Raw genomic sequence first — 25,452 nt, 5'->3', positions numbered from 1 at the left:
ATATAGCCAGTGATGCAAGAACTCCGAGTTTATTTTCTTTTTCTCTTTTGGAAGGCCATGCTGGTACGTGGCTTTGATGCAAATTGGGCCCTTTAGGACTTGCAGTGGCATCACCTCCCTATTTTGCCCCTTTTGATCCAAAACCTGAAAAATTATGTTGCTGGAAATTGGAAATTTGCTGCCAAATTTCAGCAATATGTTCTGGGGGATGGCGGGGGGCTGTAAAAAGAAACTGGGGTGCAGATTATTGCAGGGGGTGGGCAAAGGCCCCTGACAATGGGCAAATCCAACCAACACAGAGTCTTTTTACTTTCCATTAATCTCCATCTCTTCCCCAAAAGCCAACAGAAGTTGTTCTGGCTGAGATTCAGCTCCTGTTCAAAGCTAGCAACAATTTATTGGCTTGTAATAAAGCCTAAAACTAAAACTGAGGACCATGACAATCTTGGTGTCACCATCAAAAAGGTATCCTTACGCATGTTTTGGAAACCACCCCAAGGACTTTTTCAAAGTGCTTTATTAAGGAGGCTAGATCAGAGATCTGCTGCCTCTTCCAATCTTCTCCCACAGTATCTTCCTTAAAATCAGATATTGGAGGCTGGAAAAGGGAAGTGATTTGGGCTTCTTCCTACAAATGCTGTATTTCAAATCTGAGCTGCAAATTAGATGGCTCATTTGGACATGAACACAATCTGCTGGAAACTTTGGCTACTAGGACTTGAGTGAAATTGTCTCTCTAAAAAGGTGGCCTCATTTCTCAGTTCTTCAAATTCTCCACCTATGAAGTTTTAGATAACAAATACCAAGATTCTTTTTCCATTCTCCCATGTGGCTTAAAGCAAATCCAATGGAAGATAAATTACAGGTAGTCCTCACTTAACAACCAGAATAGGGAACAGAAAATTGGTCGTTAAGTGGTGCAGTCATTCAGTGAGTTATCACTTGACTGGACATGATTTTACGAACATTTTTACAATGATTGTTAAGTGAATCATCACAGTCATTAAGTGAATCATGGGTCGTTAAGCAAATCACAGCAGTCGTTAAGCAAATCCAGCTTCAAAAATCGCAATCATGTGACCGCAGGACACTGCAACTGGTCGTAAATGTGAGCTGGCTGCCAAGTGCCTGAATTGCGATCACATGACCACAGGGTGGTGCAACAGTATGCGACAGTCATAAGCGTGAGTACAGGTCATAAAGCATTTTTATGAGGCCGTCGTAACTTCAGATTATCGTTAAACGGACAGTTGTTAAGCGAGGACTACCTGTCTCCTGGTTTACAACTCTCTGCCAGGTCAGGGAGAATTATCAGCTAGCTTTGCTTACTTGAGCTGGTTTGTTTCTGACCCCTGCGTCACGGCCATGAGGATGCCTCCGTGGTCTCCCCAAGAATAATAATGGGGCCCCGACAGGACCTGAGAGAGGAAGCAAACAAAGTCACTGGTCCAAGATTGCCATAGCATATTTCAGAGGAGTTTCATGTACCAAGAGAAATACAAGCAGCCATGCACAGGTAAATCCATATGGCGTCCTGAAAGTCAACATCCACGTTCCTGCTTGCTATAAGAAATCCACCCAAGGCTGATTCCAACTGCCATTTTCCCCATCAGCGCATCATGTTACTGGAACTGCTCCGTTCTGAAAAGTTAAGCAAAACTGGATATATGTCCAAGTGTTCCGGAAATCCAGTTTTCTCAAGTCCAATACGTTTGGAAAGCGCCAGACACGGAAAAGCCAAGCTACGCTCTTCGCCTCTTCAGTTTGGGCTGGTAGACACCTGAAGGTCTGGATTTTAGGATTTTCTGCTGATCAACATGCCTCACCTTGATTTCAGCTGGAAGCCCCAGTACTTGACAGCCACAACACATGAGGGTGTAAATCAGCTGCTCCCAGGCGTGTTTGTGTTTTGTGAGCCCAGAGGCCAGGCCAGAAAAAAAATCCCTGCTTTCTGTGGCTGCCTCCCTCTTCACAGGCACAGCAGGAGCCAAACCAAATCCGCACCGCCCCCAGAAAGGAAGGAGAGGTGGCTCTATTCACAGCATGCAAACCCTTTGCAGATGTCCGAGCGCAGGCTGAGACCAACATCGTCTGATGAGTTCTTCCGCAAACCCCAGGGCCGAGCGGGCCACCCAGACAGTCAAGGGCGCTTGCATGGACAGGAGCCAAGCCTCACTGGGAGGGCAGATGGCCAATCCTTTTTGGCGGCTTCCCCTGCCCTCTCCCCTCCCTTGCCAAAGATCAGATCATCCCAATACATTTGGGTTAGGGTTTTACCAAAGAAAACCCAGGACATGGATGCAGGCTGGTAAAGAACAACAAACTTTTGCCAGTTTGGTCTAGCGGTTAAGGTGCTGGGCTAGAAACCAGGCGTCTGTGAGTTCTAGTCCCACCTTAGTCCCATGAAAGCCGGCTGGGTGACCTTGGGCCAGTTGTTCTCTCTCAGCCCAACTCACTTCACAGGGTTGTTGTTGTGGGGAAAAGAGGAGGAGGAAGGAGTATTAGCTACGGTGTCCGCCTTGAGTTATTCATAAAAATAATAAAGGCAGGATAAAAATAAAATAAAATAATAAAATAAAATAATAAATAAATAAACTCCATTCACCATAAATGGGCAGCAGCATCGCCCCTCCCCCCCCCAGTTAGAAGAGGGCTGGGCCTGATGCAACAGCCTAGGGGTGCTACGATCCAGGCCTGGGTGGAACTCTAAACCCAGATACATCGGGGTCTAAAAGGCATGGAGTTATGGCAGTTCACACACATTCTTTTACAGGTTTTCTAAATCAAGCCACGGTGGTAGAAAGAGGTGCTGGAGTTTAAGCCTCGCTTCAGTTACTGTACTGGTTTGGCCAAACTAAAAAAAAAATGGCGTAGCTTCTACAACCCTAGGCAACATGGTTTTGGTTACGCTGGCTGGGGATGATGGGAGTTGTGGGTCAAAGCATCAGGAAGGGGCAAGGTTAGGAGAAAGGTAGTCAGCAAGGACCTAACTGCAAGGCACTTCTTCTGAGCCAAAATTCCCCATTGTGTTTGCTCCGGTGGAAGCTGCTGAGCCTGAGAAGCGCAAGGCTGATGCAGCTGTGGCTCCTTTTCCCAGTGTTTAAAGGCCTCTTGAGCTCCAGGAACGCCCCCTGCCCCAGAAGGGTGCCTGGTGTTTCCTTACCTCTTGCCATCTGACACCTGCACTGCTGGAAATGTACACGTTCATTTTACTTGCCATGTTCTTTCCCACAGAACCTACAAAGAGAAGTGCATGAAAATTCAGAGCAATTCTTTTGCTTTTAATCTGTGAATGCCTCAAGATGGTGCCCATGACTGCAAAGCAGAAGTTTAATATTTAGGGGTGCCAGGTAGGCTGATTTACCACCCCCAAGTCTGTCCCACCTGCGCACAGACCAAACTGAACCAGGGCAGAAGAGACTGACGGAGGAGGAAGTACCACTGAGCCTTTTTCTATTTCCAGTTCCCTGACTACATGATCCCCGAGCTAAGGAAGGTAGCTCTGCAGGGAAGGTACAGGACGGGGACTACAGCTGAGAAATCGCTAATTCACTTCATGAGCCATAAACGACCTCTCCACTCATCGGGGCAGAGCCAGCAAATTCTGCAGCCAGCACCACTGTGTGATGTCCTGTGACAGGACAGGCTGCAATTTAAAAAGAAAAAAGAAATTAAAAGGATCCAAATCTGGTGAGACTTTTGACCATTTCCCCTTCAAGACTTGGATGGTCTCCTGAGATCTCTGGAGGCCACGTGGATATCTCACAAGATCTGGCACTTGTGAGATAAGAGTCATTTCAATTTTCATTTTATATAGTTCGAAAACATGCAAATGTGAGTAGATCAATAGGTACCGCTTCGGCGGGAAGGTAACGACGTTCCGTGTCGTCATGCTGGCCACATGACCCGGAAGTGTCTACGGACAACGCCGGCTCTAAGGCTTAGAAACGGAGATGAGCACCGCCCCCTAGAGTCGGACACGACTGGACTTTACGTCAAGGGAAACCTTTACCTTTACCTATATATGTGTGTATGTATTTATTTGTCTGTCTGTCTGTTTTCTGTGCTGCACAGCAGAGACAGGTTGCCCACTTCTGATCTAAGACGTTTCTCTTGGATGTTCACCCAACTCTGAGCATGACCCTCCCTAAAATGGTGCAGGACATCTGGTAGCCAGGCAGAAAGCAAGATGAGGTTATCATCAAGTGACATTGTGGGGAGGCCAGATTTTGGGGGAGAGGAGCAAGAGGATTGAAGCAAACCAAGCAAAAAAAAAAATTCTACCTGTGGCGATGATCAGCCCTGGAGCAGATTCTTTGGATAAGATGGGCATCCTGCGCAACTGGAAGTTGAGGAGCTGGCTCAGCCTTTGGGCCAAGTGAAGGGAACAACCCAAAGAAAGCTAGTGAAGATGGAACACAGAAACATCACTTGCCATGTCCTAGCAAAAAAGAGGCATTTACCATTCTGGAATCTGCATGTGTGGTCAAGGGCCCTCTTCAAAAAGCACAAGGCGTTTCCAAAAAACTGCAGCTAATTCCTGCTCACGTGCATTTATGTGTCTTCAGCACAGGTCATTTCAGTTGCATGCTGAAAAAACACCACCCTTTTGGCAAGGGGCCCAAGCGTTGTTAAAACTTCCTTTCCCAGTTGGTACATGTTTAGAGGTACTCAGCTGAGTAGTTAAGGTGCATCACAACTGCCTTGGCCAATGTTCCCCTTGCCTTGTGGAAAATATGCACAGAATTTGCCAACAAAGAAGAAATGGTGCACATTTCCCAACCGATATGACCAAATTTCCCAGTCTATGTGCAGACATTCCAACAGGCCTCCCATGCCTGTATATTCTTCATCTACTGGCATTTGATTCAACGTCTGTAATGGTCTGTGGGAATGACCCTGGGAGACAGGAGGAAGAGCCGCGAGTTGGACAGCTGTCATGCAAAAGATATCTCAGTCCACGGGAGTAGGGGAGGCATGAGAAGCATTTCAGAAGGGACCCTCCCTAATTTTCTGGAGAGTAAAAGGAAAGGAGAAATCCTTTCAGGCTTGCAAGATTCAGCCTGTGGCTCTCCCTGTCTCCCAAGGTCATTCCCACAGACCATTGCAACAGCAGAGTAGGACAAGGGCTACTTTCAGCAGAAGTTCTAGGAGAAAAGCATTCAAGGTTCCTTCCTGGAGGGGCCTTCAGACATTGCTCAGCTGATTAGTAGGGCAGAGAACCAGGATAAAAGGTTACACTCACAGCCCACTTTTTACCGTGGTTCAGCTGGCTGGCCGCACGGATGCTGCAGACTCCGTAAACTTGGACCTACGGCTGCACAGGCACGCAAGCACAAGTCCAGGGAGAGAAAGCCACAGCCTGTTGTTCAAAAAGTACACATAACAATGGGAGAATGTGTGCAAGATTGAGAAAATCTGCCGTCTGCTGCTGCTTGCACATTCCAACGATGACCAACAACAAAAAAATAGGCTCACCATTGTGTGATCTCCCCAAACATCACCTACTTTTAGAACTTGAGTGAAGCTTAACCAGGACCCAAGAATGCAATGAGCGATCCAAAAGCCTTTAGACAGGCAGCATCATTCCGTTGGATGTCGGCATCATTACCTCACAATTTATCTTTTCGCCATAGTGAGTATACTCTGGAGGCTGGAGAAATTCCCAAGTCCCACCTTTGTCGAAGGTGATGACCGAGCGCATGTTCTCGTCGCTGAACGAGCCGTTGATCAGGGTGGTGATATAGACCCCCGGAATGCCCTCAACGCGGTGGAAGTCTGCAAAAGGCTCGCTTGCGAAGTATCTGCCAAAAGAAGAGCTCATTCACCAAACACCTAACAGCCCCTCAAGGTAGGCCAGGTCAGAAAACAGACAGTTTATCTACTGATATAGGTTATAATAACAGAATCTTAAAAGTCCTACAACGTTTCCTCTTCCTTCCATTTAATACAAAAGAAAGTCAAGGTGGGCAGTCTTGAGTTTCTTCCTCACCCTTTCCTGTTTTCCTGGGCTAAGTTCATGTTTTCCTAATGGCTGCTGCGTGTCTCCTTCAAGGCTATCTCCGTATCCCTCTACATTATCCATGGGTGGGAGGAAATGCAAAGCAACTGAAAAACAGGGGTGCTGCAGCAATTTCCCCCAGTTGAGGGGGTTTTTTTTCCTTAAAAAAAACTACCTCTATTAAATTGAACTTCCAAAGGAAGATTCTACCATTTGCTTCATTTAATTCCTCCCATAATAGGTTGGATCATTTCAAGTCTTTCTGCAGTCCAGGGATGCAACTTTTTTTTCATGATGCAAGTCAGGCCTGGCTTTAGAAAGATTCATCAGGGCCCCTATCAGCCCTTCGAGGTAGGCCAGGTCAGGAAAACAGACATTGCATGAAATACTGGAACTCTATTTTACTGATACAGGTTATAATAACAGAATCTTGAAAGCCTGACAGTGTTTCCCCTTCCCTACAACTTACACAAAAAAGAATTAAGGTGGGGCAACAATCTCAGCATGCTGCTCCCAGGAAATCTTTGCATTTTCCTACAGCCCCCCCATTGCAAAAAAGTAGGTGGGGCAGGGGAAGGAAATTGATGTGGTGAGAACATGATGTTGGGTTTGCTATGCTACACTGTGTTAACGTATTTATGTTGGTATACTGCTTCGCATCTTACACATCCCAGAATGCTTTGCTATAAAATTTGGACCATTAAAAGTAAGCTAAGACAACTGACAAAAGCATGCATTAAAACACTGCATAAACTGTACAAAATAAAATAAGCAGTAAAATAAACTATAAAAGAGTAACAGCAGCAATAAAATGTTGAGAATGTTGCAATAATTAAAAAGGAAGAGAAAAATATCTTTGCCCAAAGCTGAAAAGACAATAAGTAGGATTTAATTTCATAAAAATTTCATTTTTACATTAATACAGTTTAAAGGATGATGTCCTAAGTGTGCAGGGCCACAATGAACATTTAATTTAATTTAATTTGATTTTAATTAAGCTTGAATTAAATAGGTTCCTAGTTAAAACAATGACACCACAGATATTTTACAATCTTCCCCATTCTCACCCCATTCTCAAATCCTCAGATTTCACTAACCCCCCCCCACCCCACAGCCTCTGTCCAAAATTTGTCACTGAACTGTGATTTTCATGTAACATAAAGAAAAAGTATGAAACACACAAGGAACAGTCTTACTCATTGCATTTAATTTAAAAATACAATTTTAAAACGTGTGTGTTTGATTCCTAAATTGATTACTTGGGGCAATTCAGCTCTCCAAAACTCCTTCAAAGGCTACCCCGAGGCCCGTAGAGTGAGAAGGCTTGTGGACCTCTGCTCTGAAGGTTCACCTCAACCTTTTCACCAACTACAAAGTGGAAGGTGGATCCATCTTCTACTAGATCAAATAGGATGGGTGCACTCCAGGTCCCTTCCATTAAATGCTGTCATCTGATGGGATCTTGCAGGTGCAACTTCACTGTAGCTGCCCCAGCCCTTTGCAATAGCCTCCCCACCTGAGATTTGAGGGGCCCCCACCCTTTTAGTCTTCTGGAAGGCCATGAAGACCTGGCTTTCCCCCAAGCATTGAGCTAGGGGAGGGGGTGAGTCAGGAGGACCACAGTATGGGTGGTTCGGCATCTGGTGGGTCTGTTGGTTGTTGTGAGCCAGCTGAGATCACTATGTGAGATTGGTGGCCATAATACAGGTAGTCCTTGCTTAACAACCACTCATTTAGCAACAGTTCAGACTTACGACAATGCTGGAAAAACCAACTTATGACCAGTCCTCGCGCTTATGACCATTGCAATGTCCCCGCAGTCACATGATCATGATTTGGGCACTTGGCAACTGGTTCACATGTATGACCATCGCAGCATCCCACAGTCCCATGATCACCATTTTCAACCTTCCCAGCAGATATCTCCCAGATGAAGGAGAGCACCATCCAAGTCCTCTCTCTCTAGGAAAGTCATCTACTTCCTTACCTTACCAAGGTGTCACTCCCTGCTCCACCAGGACTGTAATAGAGGATGTTTTCCAAAGTCAGAGAAAAGCGAAGACCTTCAGCTTCGGAGATATAGAGGCTGGTGCTGTTGTTACTGTAACTGACACACACAAACACCTGGTCTTCCGAAGTGTCTGCAATATAATACTCCTGCAAGACAAAATTTGGGAGGTGAAAAGATTTTTTTTTAAAGGGTACTAAAAACATGCTGATTGTAGAGGTGTGGGTTATGGCTGAATAAAGTTTCTAGTCCCCCTCATCTGTTCGTACCTTAATGGGGTGCCTTGTTACAAACTCTGCCGCCTGCATTGGCTTCCGGTTAAAGGACACCCAGAGCTGAACAGACGTTTGCAGTTGATCACCTGAAAGAGGCTGCGAAGAGAAAGGGGTGGGCAGAGAAAACCAAACATTATCGCTCTTTTTCAGCCTGCATCAAAACTCCTGTATCAAAAAGGGCTTTTTGAGTAAAGCTTCTGCAAAATGAAAAAAAGCATGCTGCACAAAGCCTAGACGAACCTCCGCGTTCCACTGGTTTTCCAGGATGAAATTCCAGCTTAATGTTTGAACAATTCTCTCTCCAGGACTCTGGCAATGCCGTCAAATGAAACAGGAAGTCACCACAGCTTTATCAAGAGACATTTTCAAGGCAATGTTTCCAGACAAGTTTTTTCTATGAAATGCTGCTTACCTGCTCACCTCTGGTGAACAAAGAGGTAAGTTCAGGCAATCAGCCAGGGCATCCTTGCAGGGTGGAGAGACCCAGCATCTTTTTTTTTCTTCTTCACGTTTTCAATATCCTTGTAAAGACTTAACATAGAGTCTTTCCAGGACCGCATCAATCCCAGTTTATTTATCTATCTATCAAATTTGTCACCACCCATCTCCTCCGAATGGAGGGACTCTGGGCAGTTTACAACATAGAACAATAACGATAGAATAAAATTCCGGTATAAAATATAGACTAAAACCATTTTAAAAACAACCACATATAATAAAATATAAATATTATAAATATAAAATATAATAAAACTTTAAAAACGACCAAATACAATAAAATCCCGATGGCTATGGCTATTAAAAGTAAAAATTACTTTTTACAGGTACGGTGTGTGCACACTGCAGTTTTGAAACGAACAAAACACCTTCTTCCCCATGGAAGTCTGCCAGAAACGACTGCTCCGAACTCACTGTGGCTCAACCAAATGAATCCATTTGTTACAATGGGATAGTTTAAACAACAGTGGTTTTGGGCTCCCAGCCTAAGCCAATACTCATTCACTTGTTGGTTGGTGTCCAAGCAATTAAGAAATGCCACAATGTTGTAACTATGCTGCGGTTGTGGTTTTAAAAAGAAGTGGTGTGTGAGTGAGAACACACTTTTCTTTTTTCTTTTTTTTCTGGAAACATCATCTGCATCGTATCACCAATGAATGCAAAACTGCTTTTTATCAGATCAAACTATCTAATCCAACCCCTTCTGGTCCACCTGGCAGCAGATGCCTAAAATCTTGGCCGGAGAAAATATGGTCCCGTCAGCCCCCTCATCCTTTTCATTGGAGATAGCAAGGATCAAACCCTGGACTTTTGGCCTCACATCCAGTGAAACTTTTGGTCCATTCTGGTCTCTTCTCTTGACTTGGAGGGACAAGCCCACCTGAGCAGAGACCTTTTTAGTGTCAACCGCCAGGCCTGGATGCTTGTAGGCAGAAGAATTCACATTCTAACCACCCTACAAGGAATCCCAGGCAAATTCCAGCATCTGACTGCATCCTTTTCCTGTGAAGCTCTGCAGAAGTTTCTACAACACACACACACACACACACACAGAGCCTCTTCTTTATAGCCTATTATGCTCTCCTAATTACTAGCTAAGCAGGAAAGGGCAGCAAACGAAAAGAAAATTATGAGAGTTGAAGAATCAGGCTAAGCCATCAACTGGCGCCATTTAGAGCTGCTAAGACAAAGGTCTATCTGTCATGATGGCATGGCTGGTACTCACACAGTTTTGTCCCTGAGAGAGGAACAACACATCAAAACGAGAAGAAAAGGTACGAGGCCAGAACAAAGTATGAAAACTTATGAGGATCAGCACAGAAGTTATGACTTTTCTTAGGATAAAAGATGAAAACAAAGGGTTCAAAATGTCATGTCCCAAACTAATTGGCCAGTGAAGGGGGAAATTCCTCTCTGCGTCTTTCTACTTTTCTTCCTTTTTGAGAAGGTACATCATGTGCAGGTGAGGGGGTGGGGGTATGTTCACTTGTGGAACAAGTTTTAATAAAATAGTTAGAAAATGACCAGTTGTGTTCCTGCTTGTTTGACAGAACCTTCCCCCTCCAACATTTTGAGATGGTATAGAAGTTCTTCTGTATATTTTCTAAAGGAAGGCCAGGGTAAAGGGCTTTCAACTTTGCAAATGACCCCAGAGAGATATGTCAGAAGTTTAGAAGTCTCTGAGAAAAGCCATGATTTAGCCATCCCATCAAAATCAACTGTGCTTGAACCAAGGTGCAAAAATGACCTTTTCATGTCCTTGTTTGCAGGGCTGCTGGCTTCGACACTGCTCAACACACCCTTTGATCTTCAATGGGGCACCTCTTGCATGTCCTGCTACGTGTAAAATTAACATCCACAGCTAATGCTGCTTTTTTTTTTCCCAGCAGGGCTGAGATAATAAGAGACAAGGCGGGTCCCTGTTTATTATAATTTAGGAGAGGGGAGATTAAAACATTTCTTTGTATCCTGTTTTTTTTAAGAGCTTTGCTTTTCATACTGCTGTGATTTTTTTTTCATGATGTCTGGTTGGATTTACCAGAGATGAATGGCTTTAAGCCAGCTAGAGGCCCAGATAGGAATGGGTAACGTAAAATTTGTTAACAAATAAACCAATATTTGCCCCTCAATGGCCTATGTTAAAATGCTTATTTATGTTATCCCCATGGCCTCAAACTAGCACCGTGTTGCACCCAGTCAGCTGCAAACTGCGCCAAACCTTGTAAAAATCATACATCTAAATTGTAAATACAAACTGAATTTTGAAGAGAAATAGAAAGGTTCTAGAACACCCCTTTGGCCAACCCTCAGTTCTTCTACCAGCTGGAGGATAAAAGATTCTGAGACAGCAGGACCTTCCCTGTCTGAAATGCATTCCCATAAATCCAGAAGGGCCCAGAGCCATCTTGCAGTCAGTGGTTGGTTGGCAGGAGATACCCCTGCAGCCCCCGAAAGGGCAGTTCCTTACCCCAGATTTCGTTGCAAAGAGATATTTGTCCCTGAGCTGGAAGTCTTTGACGTCTTCCAGCAAAATCTCTTTATTTTCCCGGGTCTGGAAGAAATCTGTACTGCGGAGGACCGTCGAGGACAAAGTAGGTTCATGCCGCTCGATGTAAATTGTATTTGGCTTGTCATACGGCTCAACGCCCCTTAGTGGCAGAAGAAGAAGGAGGAGGAGGAGGAGGAGGAGGAGGGGGAGGAGGAGAAGAGGAAGAGGAAGAGGAAGAGGAAGAGGAAGAGGAAGAGGAAGAAGAAGAAGAAGGAGAATTAGTGTATGAAAAAAAGTGATGGGAAGATTCCTTCATTCAGACCCATGCTCCAAAATCAGATACATACTCCCCACCCTAAGAGAGGCCATGGAAGAGACGATTCATTGATTTCTTTCTTCACTGCATTGACGTCTACCCTACATTTCATTCAGAAGGTCAAGCTGGTGTAGAGTTCTCCCTCCTCCAATTTTTCCCCACAACTTCCCTGTGAGGTAGGCTGGGCTGAGAGGGAGGGGCTGGCCCAAAGTCCCTCAGGGAATTTCTGTGGCTGAAGGGGGACTAAAACCCAGGTCTCCTGCTCCTAGTCAAACACCTTCCTCACTACACCACACCGGCTCTCGACATTCTGCCCCATCATTGCAAATGAAACATAACATTACAGTATTTAATAAGAATTAAGGAGTTAATTACGGGTTAAGGAGGGAAGTGAAATTGTACAGGGGGATCAAGATTCATTGGATTCCCATGAATACTTTCCAGAACTCACCAAGCAAATGACTTCACATGTTCATGGATCATAATCCAGGTTTGCCCAAAATCATCGGATTTCCAGAGCTGAAAAATGAGAAGATGACAACATAGACTGGGATTCGAGTTAGGACAAGCTAAATTCAGAGAGCAGGATAACAATCCATCAGGGTGAATTCTTTGCCATGAGCCAGAAGGCCACATGTCTGAATGGATCAGACCAAGAAATGTGGAATGTGTGATTAAAGAAAGAGTGAAAACACAAGAGCCAATCAGCCTTGAGAACCCCAAGGAGAGCTGGGATCTCCCTCTTCAAAGACCTGAAAGGATATCACATGGAAGAAGATCAAGACCTGTTCTCCTTCACTCCAGAGTGTAGGATACAGAATAATGGATACCAATTTCAGGAAGGAAGGTTCTGGTTGGACATTTTAAGAAAACCTTTTTAGCTTTAACAGCAATTTAACAGTGGACTCAGAGCTGGCTGGGGAATTCTGGGAGTTGAAGTCCACACAACTTCAAGCTGCCAAGGTTGAGAAACACTGACCCAGAGAATGCTTTCCTTGAACCAGAGGCTGCCTTGGGTTGCTTCACTTTGGCTTCCTGCATCTGAGCAGCAGGTTCTGCTAGACGGCCTCAAGAAAGACTTCCAATTTTGGCTTTCTGTGATCCTGATGAAAATTCCACTTTTTTCCCCAGTTCCACTCACTAGTTTTGGATGTGCAGTCCTCCCCATGGGCCAAATATACTGTAACTCTTTGCCTGGGGAAAAAAAATGTGCACTGTGCCTAAACTTATGCAAGAGAAGAGAGAACAGATGCCACTGCATAAGTGGTAGAGGTCCTATCAAATTCTGCTGTTCGGAGCAGAGTTCCAATATTGTGATTTGGTGCTGGTTATGCCTGGCAAAGCAGAGGAGAGCAGAAGAGGGGAAAAATCAGGCCTCCCTGGAATGTGCGTGGGAGAGCTGCCAAGCCTTGACCCAGGTCGTCTTCACTTATCAAGCCAAGGTTGGGCAGCCCTTTGACCGGAATGGTCTGAGGACTCCTCTTCTAGGCAGGGGTTGTTCTAGAACCTCCAAGGCCCCTTCCAATCCTAGGATTCTAGAAACGGAACCTGGCCTGATAGCTAAAAAATGCATTTGAGCAGCAACCACAAAAGTGGCTAACTTGGAGCGACCGGATCTTAAACCAAGAAGGAGGAACACCGAGAGATGAGTTTGTATTGCTGAAAGTGACTACATTTATAAAGAAATGAAATGGCATCAGATTATGGGATGTGGTGGGGGGGAGGGGAGGGGCAGAGCAAAGAGTTCTGTCTACTGAGACCAGAAAGACTGGAATACTGTATTATATTCACCCCAGGGCAGGATTTGTCTGTGGCTAAGCAAAAAAAGGCATGGGTGCACTGGAGCAGAAAGAAACCATAAAAATACTGGTGTGTGACCGCAGAAGACAAACAGCATTGCTCCTGCCAAAATCAAAGCAGCTCAGTACATTCCCTGGCATCTCCCTCCGTTTCCCGATTCCCGTCCTATCCCCTTCCAAGCACCAGCAAACGATGCGGAGCTAAAGAACAAAAGCAAGATTCTTGTCAGAAAAGGGGAGGGGGGGCAGGGGAAGGGCTGTTGTTGGCTACTTTTCTTCCGTCCATGGGCCTCGATCCTGGACAGAAGAGGGGCAAAGCAAAAATCCAAAGCAACTGACCACATGCAAGATCTGGATCTGCGTCAGCAGGGGAGGAAAGGTGGAAATACGGAAGTTGCAAGGGCGAGGGTGGGTGTGCGGGATCTGCCTTCTCCCCCTTTCAGATCCCTTGGGCAGCTAATCTAACCCTTAGCTGTGGTGGCCAATCATGGGAAGGTCATCTACTATCACCTCTGCAGACCCTCAGGGGTGGAAGATGACATCACTGAGGCCCAAAGCCAGTCTGAGCCCTCCTAAAACAGGCAAGACCAGGATGAGTTGTGCTCGAGCAGAACTTCATTCAATGTAAAGGAATTAAATATCATTAAGAAAATTATGATCATGGCCAAATTATAGTCAGGAGACAACAGTGCAGGGAGTAAGATGTCAGGAACGCCCTGGGGCTGAGATGCTACATCAGAGGCATCTGCGGGAAGGGGTCAAAAAAATCAAGGTGTTGGCTGCACCTGTGCAATCAAAGTTCTGCCCTTTCTTACGTGCATCGTGCATGCGACGGACATATAATAGGGATGGGTCTCCAATCAATAGTCACAGCCACCATCTTAATATCTTTGACGCTCCCTACAGTCGCTGCGCGGTAGATCTGTTGTACCAGATACAGGACTCCTCATGATTCAGCTGAAGGGGAAGCAGCTGTTTGCAGGAACAGAAACCCCTGGGAGGTCCAGGAGATTATTCCTTAAGCCCTTCGGATTCAGAACATCTTGTCTGCTGCCAAGAAAACGTTTATGGAAAGTCACCAATTCTCTTATTCACCTGCTTGTTGGGATGGGATCTGTCGTAACCCAGAACAAGACTGGGGAGCTGGCTGTGCAGAAGCAGGTCAGCGGCTTTAAATGGAATTGGGAAGCCTTGAATGGTGGTGCAAAAGTCCGTCGTGAGCCAGAGATACTGGGAGAACGCATCGACAAAGATATACTGTGGACAGGAGGGGGAGAAGGGGAAGGAAGGAAAAACAGGTTGAAAAAATAGGTCAGGAGATCTCTATGAAATTGTGCCTGAGCTGACACGGCAATAGGTTTCACAATGGCTTGATGGATAAATTCAGTAAGTTGGATAATACACAAAGCCCCAAAACATGGGGAGGGCGTCCACAACATGCTCTCAAAATTAATTGAATTGAATTTATTAAATAGATAGGACTCCCAGCAACAAAGGTTGGGACCCCTGTTCTAAAAGGTTCAGGTCTGATTATGCACCTAGTGAGTCACAGGCAATAACAGACTAAGAATTCCTAGCTTGAGGTTAGGTTTTCATGTTTGAAATCATTTGTAAACTGCCCAGAGTCACTGGGAGTTGGGTGGTATATCAGTTTAAATAATAATAATAATAATAATAATAATAATAATAATAATAATAATAATTTGATGCAAGTTTCTTCTACCCATTTTTTAAAAATCCATTCAATCATGTTTGATTCTCGGAGACTGCCTGGACAAGTCCCTGCAGTTTTCTTGGCAAGGTTTTTCAGGAGTGGTTTGCCATTGCCTCCTCCCTAGGGCTGAGAGAGGGTGGCTGGCCCAAGGTCACCAGCTGGCTTCATGCCTAAGGCAGGACTAGAACTCATGGTCTCCCAGTTTCTAGCCTGGTGCCTTCACCACTACACCAAAGTGGTTCTCTTCTTCCATCCATACAATGGAGTTAAAATAGGACAATAAGGGCTCTTTCTTCCAGAAGAATAATTCTGCAGATCTAGCTACAGCAGCTACATGCCTGATGAGATGCCCTTTCATTTATTTAAGATAGTTTCCCCTTGCCTTTTCAATCTGGACGGAAAACAGCTTATGCAAACAAGCTTTCCTTTAGAGAAGAATTAATAGCAACAATAAAAAGGGTGACCTGACAGTGATTAATCATCTGGGGAGACAGACAGACAGACAGAGGGGCAGCAGCAAAAGATAGCTTCTTGAAACGCTGCAATGCTTGCACCAAAAATCCTGAATCTGGGACTCACCATCTTGTGTCCATCCTCCAACTGTGATCGTCCAACTGGACCAGCTTTGTGAGACTGAGAAGCTCCCCAAGAGGCAGGTGGCCAAAGACAGAGGCGTTAGAAGAGCGGGCCCTGCGTGGGTTTCAACACCCCCACGGGGATCAGGCTTCACAGAGCTGCTATTCCAAATTTTAGGGTGGGAGTATCAATTCTCCATTCAATCGTCAAACCACTTATTTTCCTTACCCTTTTATTGTCGGCTGGACTGTGGTAGAACTGAGCAATCACAGCTTGGCTGGAGTTCCCCGGGCCAAAATTGAATTTTTCTGATATCTTTTTAAATGTTTTCCCATAGTCATAGGATGCATAAACCTAGCAAGGAAAGATGAAAACATGTGAAATGATGGGGACATCGCTTTTACAGGCCATTGAAACATCTTCTGGCAGTTTTGGTTCAGAAAGAAAACAGGCTCACGGAACATTCTGCTTTATAGGACAGGAGGCAGGAAAGGAGCTGTTTTTGCACTGCACAAAGTTTCCAAAATGTGGAGCTACTGTGGCTACAGATAGTCCTCGCTTAACGACCACAGTTGGGACCATATTTCAGTTGCTAAGCAAAGCAGTCATTAAGCGAGTCCAACCTGATTTTACAACCTTTTTGTGGCAGTCGCTCAGCAAATCACTGTGGGTGCTAAGTGGACTACATAGTTGTTAAGCGAATCATGCAGTTCCCCACTGATTTTGCTTGCCAGAAGCTGGCCGGGAAAGTCGAAAGTGGCAATCATGTGACCAAAGATGCTGTGACAATTATAAATGAGAACCAAATGCCCAAATCATGATCACATGATCGCAGGGATGCTGCAACAGTCATAAGTGTGAGAACCAGTCATAAGTTGTTTTTTTCAACACTGTTGTAAGTCCGAACCATCACTAAACAAATGGTTAAGTGAGGACTACTTGTACTCCTTGCCTTTAAAGCAGTGTTTCTCAACCTTGGGAACTTTAAGAAGTGTGGACTTCAACTCCCAGAATTCCCCAGCCAGCCATGCTGGCAGGGAATTCTGGGAGTTGAAGTCCACACATCTTAAAGTTCCCAAGGTTGAGAAACACTGCTTTAAAAGAAGGCGCAAAAGAAATTCCAAATTATTATTCTGAAAACAATCCAAATTTCTTCATGGATGGGGACAGGGGTATGCAGAGAGGGCTGTTTGGAAATCACCATTCACATTCAGGCTCCTGTTCCTGGAGAGATCCTTGAGAAAAAGTAACCGTTATACACAGCTGCCTAACTATGGCACTTGATAGAATTACATCAGCCCCCATATAGGGAGAAAGGACTTTAACTTTAAATGAATGTTGAACTATTTAAACATTAATCTGATCTGATTATTAAACTGAAGAAAAATTAGTGCTTTAATTATTAATTTGATTAGCTTGATGGTTTAACTATTTTACCATTAAATTGCTAATTTATTTGATAAATAAATATTAATGCGTTAATGTTGCATGTGAATTGCCATTGCCTGCTCCAAAAATTGTGTGCCATTTATTCAGCCATTCAGCCTAAAATCAGCTTTTCTTAAATTTGGCTGTCCTAGATGTTGTTGCTCCATTATTCCCACCTACATGTTTGGGAGTGCTGAGAGCTATAATTCAAGGACCACCAGAATCCAAGGTTTTAAAAAAATTCCTTTACACTTGCTGATATCTTTGGGGGGGGGGAGGAGGATTTTTCTCTCACAACACTCTCTAATTTGGTATCTTAGCACAGTTCACAAGGAAAAACAGGAAAACAGAGAAATTTGCTCCTGCAAAAAGAAAGCTAGCCCCCCTTTCACAGACAAAGTGATATTCATTTAAAATTGTCCATTTAACAAGTGTTATAAGAATCTGATTTCTTGACAAAGCAACTCTTTTCTGGCCTTCCGGATCCAGTGACCTCCAGAGGTGCTAGGACATGACTCCCGCCATCCCCAGACAACAGGGTGGGCAGAAAACAATGGGCATGGTAATCCAGCAGATCTGGAGACCACCAAGCACAGGGAAATTGCTCCAGACAGCTTTTATTTTAAAAAGGTAATCAGAACCTTGGGGGGGGGGGTTGTCTCTTTTAAATGCAGAATGAAGCAGGTCACTCTGTTGCTGCTCAGAAATAAAATAGATCAAAGTGTCTACTATCTGGGACATATTTTCCAACCTAAAAACAAAGTAGATATTTTATACACAATAATTAGCCAAGCATAAAACACAAAATACTTACATCACTAAATTTGGGACCCGGCAATGCTAAGCTGTCCCGGGCCAGAGCTACAATCACATCGCTTTTCTCCCCAGCCCAGTGAACAACCATTTGATTGTGTGAATCATTCAGGCTAACCTGGAAAGAGAAAACATGGTTGAAAGAGGAGCAACACAACATTGAGAGAGGGAAAAAGTCAAGGAAACTCTCCATGCAGTTTCCTAGCTTATTTCAGCTCTTGAAGAAATGAGAAAGGAAGAGGCTGTTTGGTGACCTTATATACTTTGCTATTTGAAAGAGGAGCCACCAGAGCTCCAGGGTAGGGCAGCGTTAGGGTCATTGAATTCTATAGGTCTTCTGTGGAAATTTTGGTCATCATCTCTCTTTGCCATCATCAAGGCATGAAAAACTAGCCACCATGATTTCCTCAGAGGAAGATGATAACAATATAGAGCTGGTCTTTACTCAGGATCGGTGCCTTCTAGTCTCTCAGCCCAGTGCTCATGTACTTTTTTCATACCTTGAAGAGGGAGAGATATCGGTACTCCAATGATAGTAACTGGGGAGGGAGATGTGCCCAAGAAATGAACTCCCCTAGGATTTCTATTTGACCCACTCTCTCTGCACTTTTCAGAAACCTGTGAAGATTAACCTCTTTTGTCTAGTCTTTAAAGCCCAATTAATTTTATGTGTCATGTTTTCATTTTACTTGCTTTTATTTTTCATATGCAGTTTTTCCCCCTGCATGTTGTTCTAAATTGTAAGCCATCTCAGGTGTCTTTTCTGACAGAAAGGTAGCTTATGAATCAAGTGAATAAATGAATGCCTGAATACAAGGTGCTCCACAGATACCTTAATCAGCTACATCCCAGGCTCACCCATTCTGTCAACATGGTTAAGAACCATAGGAACTGTATTCCACTGCAACTACTAGAGTTCCTGATGGCTGGGAATTATTGGGGGTGTAGTCCAACATGTCTGAAGTGCCTTGAAATGGGGAAGCTGCTTTGGATTCCTTTGCCCACGTAAGGATGGAGCTGGCACATCAGCTGAAAGAGTTCCCATGGGTTAGTTAGATTCACCAAGAAAAAAAACAGAACCCACAAGTTTCTGCTTCCTAGGTTAAACACAAAGGCAACCATTCTGAGCAGCTGGCTCTCCCCTCCTCTCTTTTCACCCCCTTCTTAGCTCTTTGGTCACTCCGTCAACTTATTCCTCGGTAGTTCTGCACAAGGATACACTTTTAGCTTTTCTCCAGAAGGATACACATTTCCACGGGGTTGTGTAGCTCGTTGGCTTCTGTGGTGGAAAGGTGGTTTGGAGCACACCAGGGATCAAAGAGAATGCCTGCCTGCAACTCCTTCAACAGGGGCGTGCACCTCAAGGGGGTGGGGGGTTCAAAAAGTCAAAATGCAGCTTCTCCGTTCCTTAAAACAGCCAGACATTTCCCCAAGATGAGGCAGCTTCCCATTTTTCTAGTTTAGGGTGTTGCAGACAAGTGTTCCCCACATGCCCCTGCATGCTCCAAATCAGCTTTTCACATTTAAATCCAAAGGACCACACAGATCTAATTTCCCGCTTCACCTCTTCATCACTCTTTTGCCAACCAGATCCTTTTGCATTCAAACCCAGGGGAGATCAGCCATCCAGACTCTTCCAACTTGGCACAGGATGTGGCTGAAGAATTAATGCATTTTAAACACTGTGAGGCAAGCGTTATAAATAAAAAGCAAAGCAAAGAGGCTGCATTGTCAATCACAACTGCCAGAACAAGTCTTTACATCTCTGGCTGTCGTAAGGCAAGCAACACCTGGAGATTCTTTTGATCTGCAGCCTTCATTCCAGCAGACATCTGCCACTGAGGCCCAAGGATGAAAGTCTGGGTTTCAAGGGAAGTATTGGAGTCCTAGCTTTTCTGACAAATCAAACATGTCAGAATTTAAGACAGTATCAACCAAGAGGTTTTGAAAGAATTCCAAGAAATGGCAGGCCAATCAACAACAACAAAAATCACTTATCCCTAGCTTGTGTTCCACATCAGACGCCTGGAAAGCAATATAACCCCAATCTTTCCAAAGAGATCAGGGGCATAAGAGAAGAGATGTAGGAAATTGGCTTTCCAGTTTGCAGTAAGAAAATAGTTGGAAGTAATGATTAAAGATAAAATGACATAAACAGAAGAACTAAGTCCTGCTGAAAAGGAATGAGTCAGACTCCTAGCCGCCAATGCAATCATTTTGGGTGTGCTAAGATCATACTCTAGGACAGCATCGCTCACTGAGAAGTAAACTGGCAAGGCTCAGCTCTCATTGCTGCCTTTTTTCCATATTAATCCCAATGCTGAAGGTAAAAACGGGACATTTTCTGTTTTCCCCAACAAGGATATTGGATGTTCTCCTGATGTCTAGCCTGAACTTCCTTCCTAGAACCAACTACTGTATACGGTCTGGCCTTTGGCGGCAGCAGAGAATAAGTCCACACCCTCTTGTGTGACACTCAGATATCTGAAGACTGCTATCGCCTCTTCTCAGTTGTCCCTTCTGCAACTAACATACCCAGTTTCTTCTCTTGGTGGCCCTCCTTTAAACTTGCTCTAATTTGTCACTGTCCTTTCTGAATGGTGATGGCCAGACTTGGACACATTGTTTACAGCAGAGTCTGACCAGGACAGAGCAGAACAGAAGAGTTACTTCCCTTGACCTGAACTTTATGTTCTTGTTAGTGAACCCAATGCCTCTGTGTGTGTGTGTGTGTATGTGTATTTGTTTAATCTTTTGGAAGCTGGCATGATGGAAAGCAAAACAGTAGACTCTAACACCGCCTTTATTTACAAGTATACCTCTGGACATCACAGGGATTCTTCATTTCTGGAAAACAGAAGTGGTGAGTGGCTACAACTTAGTCCTTTACTTGGAAATCTCATTTGTCCAGAAATTAGATATAACCAGGTTTAGAAAGAGCATCCAAGGTCTAGAAGAAAGTGCAGGGAGCAACCTCATGAATATGCTTTCTGGTAATTAGGTGTTCTGTGATGGAAGTGTCCAACCCAGAAGCCATTTGAGGAAAAAGCCAGCCACTTCTACTTCTGGGTTCTCAAAATCCTGGCTCAAACAGATTGTCTACAAAAAATGGCTATAAATCTCCAGGGCATCCACCAGACCTAAATATTCTTTGTGGTCAGCCTGATTGTATAGAAAAATCCAGAAGAGATGTTAAGAGCCATAATTATATTTTGCTGTTATGAAATACTGGCCTGGTTATCTCCTGAGTGATCTTCCAGCACCATAATTCCCCAGGCTTTCACGAAATTTATGTATGAAGAAGCTGGGCAGCTATTTAAAGAAGACACAAAAGACCAACTCAACTTTTAGGAAGAAACATGTTTTTTAAGAAAAAATCTGCACCCTCACGCTCAGGCACCCTCATTCTCTCTGCCACTTACTGTCACATCAGGCGATGCGTTACCACTAAATATGGACTCAAAGGCATCAGACTGAAAAAGGGGAGATTGAAGAGTAAAAAAGCAGAGCTAAGGAAGAGATTGTTGTTAGGTGGCAAGGAAACATGTTAATCAGCTACAGAAGATAATATCTAAGCAAAGAGTGGGACCTTTTCCTTAGAAAGCTACAACTCTTGGGAGCTTTGCCAAGGAAAAAATAATGGTCAGCTTGTTTGAAAATAATATTGAGAACAAAAAGATAGGGATGCCAATATAATGGGCCATATGGTAGCCTTTGTCCACCAGAAAACACCATATGGATTCTCTTTCTTTTAAGCCACTTTACACATTTGGGCAAGCGGGGTTCTTCCAAAGAGACACTGGATTCAGGAATGGGGGGCACAACATCCCTAGTGTCCTGAAGTCCCATGCTCAGGAGAAGGGCTAAAGGGAGAAAGAGGGGAGCCCACACTAATGCTTACACACTGTCCATCACCATTCCCAGGCTGGGTTGGCCAACAGGTCCAGGAGGTTCTACTCTGCTCTTGCAAGCAAGCTCTGACAAAGCAGGGCTTACCATCAACCAGGTGCCAAACTCCCATGGCCATATAGGAAGCAAAGTAAGGAGAATTTCTCTTTCTTAATGGACATATTAAGGACAGAGAGGCCAAAGGCCCTGGGGTGGGTTTTGGCCACCATGCTTAGATCCCACTTCTTGTTCTCTCAAAAGGAGAACTGTGTTTGGGAATTTGGGGACTTTTATTCCTGGGAGGGGGTCTTCCATAATATCACTGAGGGGGTTGTGTGCTGACCGTTGAAAATTTGGGAAGATTCTGTGGATATGCTAACCCAGTGTTTCTCAACCTTAGCAACTTTAAGACGTGTGGACTTCAATTCCCAGAATTCCCCAGCCAGCACTATGCTAACCTATTATTTCTTAATTTGGCATTTTTATCCTCTCTTTCCCCCCACTTTAGTTTAAAAAGCAAAACAAAACTTCCAGGGCAGTTGACATTGAAAATAATACATTAAAACAATATCAGCCCTACAAGAGAAAAAGAACAAACTAAAGAGACTAAAGCAACGAAAACAAACACAGCAAAAGCAGAGAAGACAGAGAAATGCTGCATAAACACAGCTAAAGCAACAGAGCAGCAAAACCAACAATTTTTTACAAGCCTGTGTAAATTAATCTATACTTAAAAGGTAATTGTGTTATATTTGCTTTAGGGTTTTTTTCTTTTTTCTTTTTTTGAGGAGTGTTTGTACAGCACAATTTAGGAAATGTTTTGAAAGCAGATGGTAAATCCTCATTAGAACTATCAAGCAGAGAGGCCCTCCAGAACAATTACAAAGAAATACCAGTGCAAAACCAGAATATTGGATCATAATACAAGGGCTCTGCAAACATGCTAACAAATCTGTGCAATATTCAGTGGGAAGGGAGTCTTCCCAACAGCCCTGTTCACATGCAGTGCATTGTTTTCGAACAGTGTTTCTCAACCTTAGCAACGGTAAGACATGTGGACTTCAGCTCCCAGAATTCCCCAGCCAGCTGGCTGGTTGAGAAGCATAGCTACAGAAAAAGGGGAAGTGGGTGGGTTTTCAGTCACCTGCTAGGTAAATTATCCCAGAACAGGGAATCAAAACCTGAAATTACAGGAAAGGGTACAGTTTTGTGTCCTGACCGTCAATGAGCTTTCTATCTCCAACCCCACCTCTCTGCAACACTGCAATTAAATCTTTTCTAAAGAAATCAATAAATGTTTACTCAAAGAATGGAAGGGTTTTTCAAAGGAATCCAGCAATGCTCACCCAATCCCTGGGTAGGCACCGAAGAAAGGAGGAGGCAGATTTGTAATCCGATAAAGAATGGAAAAGGGAAGAGATAACGGGCAGATATACGTAAGACAATTTCGAGATAAAATACAGTGGGGATGGCAATACAGATTACAACCTGCATAGTAAAGCTTTTCCAAGCGCTGTTTTACAGCATGGTAATGATTTTCAAAGGTGCAAGTTGGACAAAATAAGGAGCAAAAAGGTGCTTTGGAAGCCAGTCTTCAGCCTTGAGTTTAAGATACCCATTTTACTCCTTAAAAACTCCCAAAGGTCCAGATCTCCTCTCCAAACACAGTTCTGAAAATGCTGGCCTTGTTCCTCGCATGATGTCTGTGCATCACCGGCTATACTGTCAATGGCCCTTGGAAACCAAATAATTGAAATATTCCAAAGTGCCACCCGAAGAAATTTTTATACTTTTGGAATACAGGACACTTGGAATGTCTGCATGTTCCTTTAGTTCAACCCCATCCTCCCCCCGCCCCCAGGATTAGAAATAACTAGGTTCCCAGATAATACCAATCTTCTCCCAAGGAGAAGCAAAGGATCTTCAGCAAAGGATCGTTACCTTGTCGTGGTGCTGGAGCTTGAGCACCTCAATGATGCCATGAGCTAAACCGTGAAGGGCCACCCAAGACGGGAAGGTCATGACAGAGAGGTCAGACTAAATGCGATCCCTGGGGAAGGTAATGGCAACCCACCCCAGTATTCTTGCTGTGAAAACTAAATGGATCAGTACAACCAGAGATATGTCGGTATACCATCGGAAGATGAGACCCCCAGGTCGGAAGATGGTCAAAATGCTACTGGGGAGGAACAGAGGATGAGCTCAACTAGCCCCAGACGTGATGACGCAGCTAGCTCAAAGCCGAAAGGACGGCTAGCTGCCGACGGTGCTGGTGGTGAACGGCGAATCCGATGTTCTAAGGATCAACACACCATCGGAACCTGGAATGTAAGATCTATGAGCCAGGGCAAATTGGATGTGGTTATTGGTGAGATGTCAAGATTAAAGATAGACATTCTGGGCGTCAGTGAACTGAAATGGACTGGAATGGGCCACTTCACATCAAATGACCACCAGATCTACTACTGCGGACAAGAGGACCACAGAAGAAATGGAGTAGCCTTCATAATTAATAGTCAAGTGGCTAAAGCAGTGCTTGGATACAACCCAAAAAACGACAGAATGATCTCAATTCGAATTCAGGGCAAGCCATCTAACATCACAGTGATCCAAATATACGCCCCAACCACAAATGCTGAAGAAGCTGAAGTAGAGCAGTTCTATGAGGATCTGCAGCACCTACTGGACAACACGCCTAAAAGAGATGTTATTTTCATCACAGGAGACTGGAATGCTAAGGTGGGCAGTCAAATGACACCTCGAATTACAGGTAAGTATGGCCTGGGAGAACAAAACGAAGCAGGACACAGGCTGATAGAATTTTGCCAAGACAATTCACTCTGCATAACAAACACTCTCTTCCAACAACCTAAGAGACGGCTTTATACATGGACTTCACCAGATGGACAACACCGAAATCAGATTGATTACATCCTTTGCAGCCAAAGGTGGCGGACATCTGTACAGTCGGTAAAAACAAGGCCTGGAGCTGACTGTAGTTCAGATCACGAACTTCTTCTTGCACAATTTAGGATCAGACTAAAGAGATTAGGGAAGACCCACAGATCAGCTAGATATGAGCTCACTAATATTCCTAAGGAATATGCAGTGGAGGTGAAGAATAGATTTAAGGGACTGGACTTAGTAGATAGGGTCCCGGAAGAACTCTGGACAGAAGTTGGCAGCATTGTTCAGGAGGCGGCAACAAAATACATCCCAAAGAAAGAGAAAACCAAGAAGGCAAAATGGCTGTCTGCTGAGACACTAGAAGTAGCCCAAGAAAGAAGGAAATCAAAAGGCAACAGTGATAGGGGGAGATATGCCCAATTAAATGCAAAATTCCAGAGGTTAGCCAGAAGAGATAAGGAATTATTTTTAAACAAGCAATGCGCGGAAGTGGAAGAAGACAATAGAATAGGAAGGACAAGAGACCTCTTCCAGAAAATTAGAAACATTGGAGGTAAATTCCAGGCAAAAATGGGTATGATCAAAAACAAAGATGGCAAGGACCTAACAGAAGAAGAAGAGATCAAGAAAAGGTGGCAAGAATATACAGAAAACCTGTATAGGAAGGATAACAATATCGGGGATAGCTTTGACGGTGTGGTCGGTGAGCTAGAGCCAGACATCCTGAAGAGTGAGGTTGAG

At 44.2% G+C, this 25,452-nt stretch overlaps 1 protein-coding gene across 1 annotated transcript in view; it reads right to left on the bottom strand.

Moving 5' to 3' along the window:
* SORL1 (sortilin related receptor 1) overlaps window positions 1-25,452 on the bottom strand; it is an 80,610-nt gene that overhangs the window by 43,849 nt on the left and 11,309 nt on the right. The window contains exons 2-12 of the mRNA XM_063311198.1: window positions 17,918-18,034; window positions 15,904-16,029; window positions 14,481-14,642; window positions 12,038-12,105; window positions 11,250-11,430; window positions 8,279-8,380; window positions 7,989-8,158; window positions 5,612-5,804; window positions 4,285-4,402; window positions 3,164-3,237; window positions 1,330-1,418 (exon numbers count right to left, since the gene is read on the bottom strand). Of these exons, the coding sequence (XP_063167268.1) occupies window positions 1,330-1,418; window positions 3,164-3,237; window positions 4,285-4,402; window positions 5,612-5,804; window positions 7,989-8,158; window positions 8,279-8,380; window positions 11,250-11,430; window positions 12,038-12,105; window positions 14,481-14,642; window positions 15,904-16,029; window positions 17,918-18,034 (1,400 nt within the window). The remainder of the gene's footprint in view (window positions 1-1,329; window positions 1,419-3,163; window positions 3,238-4,284; window positions 4,403-5,611; window positions 5,805-7,988; window positions 8,159-8,278; window positions 8,381-11,249; window positions 11,431-12,037; window positions 12,106-14,480; window positions 14,643-15,903; window positions 16,030-17,917; window positions 18,035-25,452) is intronic.

The sequence above is a fragment of the Candoia aspera genome, chromosome 9 (assembly GCF_035149785.1).
Source record: "Candoia aspera isolate rCanAsp1 chromosome 9, rCanAsp1.hap2, whole genome shotgun sequence".
Classification (NCBI taxonomy): Eukaryota; Metazoa; Chordata; class Lepidosauria; order Squamata; family Boidae; genus Candoia; species Candoia aspera.
The sequence above is the reverse complement of the archived record's forward strand: the minus strand, read 5'-3'. Positions and strand labels throughout refer to the sequence as shown.